The following is a 1,367-nucleotide window of genomic DNA, read 5'->3' as shown; positions in this document are numbered from 1 at the left end:
GTGACCTCGATTACCGGGTACAAGCTCGCATACGGCCAGTCAGCCTGTCTGACTTGAGCGCAGAAGAGCTTGAGAGCAGGTTCAATGAGGAACTGTTCAGAATCACTGCAAGGTCAGCTATCATCAGATACATCTAGAGAGAAGCCTTACAACTCCTCCTTGTCGGCACCATCCTCATGCTAGCCAGGAAAGACATGAGTTTAGAAGACGAAGCCTTTGCTCGTACCCAGGATACAAGATTGCAGTGGTTACACGACATAGTCATAGCTAAGAGCGCGAGGACTGATGAGCAGAACAAATACCTCCAGGACGTTCGCGAGGGTCTAAGATGCGTTAGCTATATTTCCCAGACCAGTACAAGCATACTCACCAATTTGAAGGCTGGCTAAACTTCGTCTGTGTTGTCATCCATGAACTGGAATAGGTACAACCTAGTGGACGTCAACGATCGATACTTGTGGAGACACCATACACGGGAAGAGAGGCGGAAGTGGTGGGAAGGTTCCGTAAGGTCATGGTGACGGGTGGTGAACTTACGCGGTGGACGATCGATTCGGCGACTCGGACGGCTCGGGAGGTGACAACGAAGGAATCTGCTATTCCAGTGAGTAAGGTGCTGAGATTACGGCGGTGTTGGTCATGGCATACGTGGGCGCGCAACTGATGTGGTTGCCTTGGACGATAGAACCGCTGCTGCTGCTTGAGTAAGCAAGGCACTGGAGAGGTGGCGCTGTCAGGGATTGCATACAGCCATGGGTATTCGTAGCTGCTCAGTGGCAATTGTAATCGTAATCGTAATCGTAATCGTAATCGTGATGGCACCGGTGCTGCTACCGGAGTTAGCGGAGAACCAGGTCGATGACACACGTCTCCGTACCTTGCCCTTGTGACGAAGTGGTTGCTGTGATGCGCTCGATGATGCTGCTGCTGCTCGTGTCAGCTTAGTACGTTTCCTTTGACCTGATGAGAATTGCACACCTCGGTCTCTGGGTAGTGTCAGCAATGGCCATGACAATGAGTACATCCTGTCGCAGTGCAACTGTCTGGGTGGGTTAGCAGAGGCCGGGATCAATCCAGAACATGGGCACACACATGGCACCTTGTTGTGCGGGAGCGAAAAGTTGGTGTTTTGACGCTGGCTCTACACGGCGAGCAGTATCAGTATCCGTGCGTGACTCAAACGTGTATCGTCGGCACTCACTCAGGCTTGGCTGCTTGAAATTTCCTTGATCTGTCAAGAAACGTCAGCCAGAGCGTGCGGTGTTGACCAAGAAAGACCTACACCACTATGATATCATGCGATAACGCGATAACGCGATAACGCGATAACACGTGATATGGAAACACTGTAGGCCCCGTCCCTGAGG

At 51.8% G+C, this 1,367-nt stretch overlaps 1 protein-coding gene across 1 annotated transcript; it reads left to right on the top strand.

The window, feature by feature from the left end:
• GT037_004135 (uncharacterized protein) lies at positions 1-424 on the top strand (the record flags this gene model as incomplete). The annotated part of the gene is made up of 3 exons (XM_038929182.1): positions 1-107; positions 153-311; positions 356-424. Coding segments are annotated over 3 exons (335 nt in total), but the record flags the coding sequence as incomplete, so codon positions are not given.
• Between the last annotated feature and the right edge of the window lie 943 nt (positions 425-1,367).

Source organism: Alternaria burnsii (assembly GCF_013036055.1).
Source record: "Alternaria burnsii strain CBS107.38 chromosome Unknown 730, whole genome shotgun sequence".
Classification (NCBI taxonomy): domain Eukaryota; kingdom Fungi; phylum Ascomycota; class Dothideomycetes; order Pleosporales; family Pleosporaceae; genus Alternaria; species Alternaria burnsii.
This window is presented reverse-complemented; position numbering and strand designations above follow the sequence as displayed.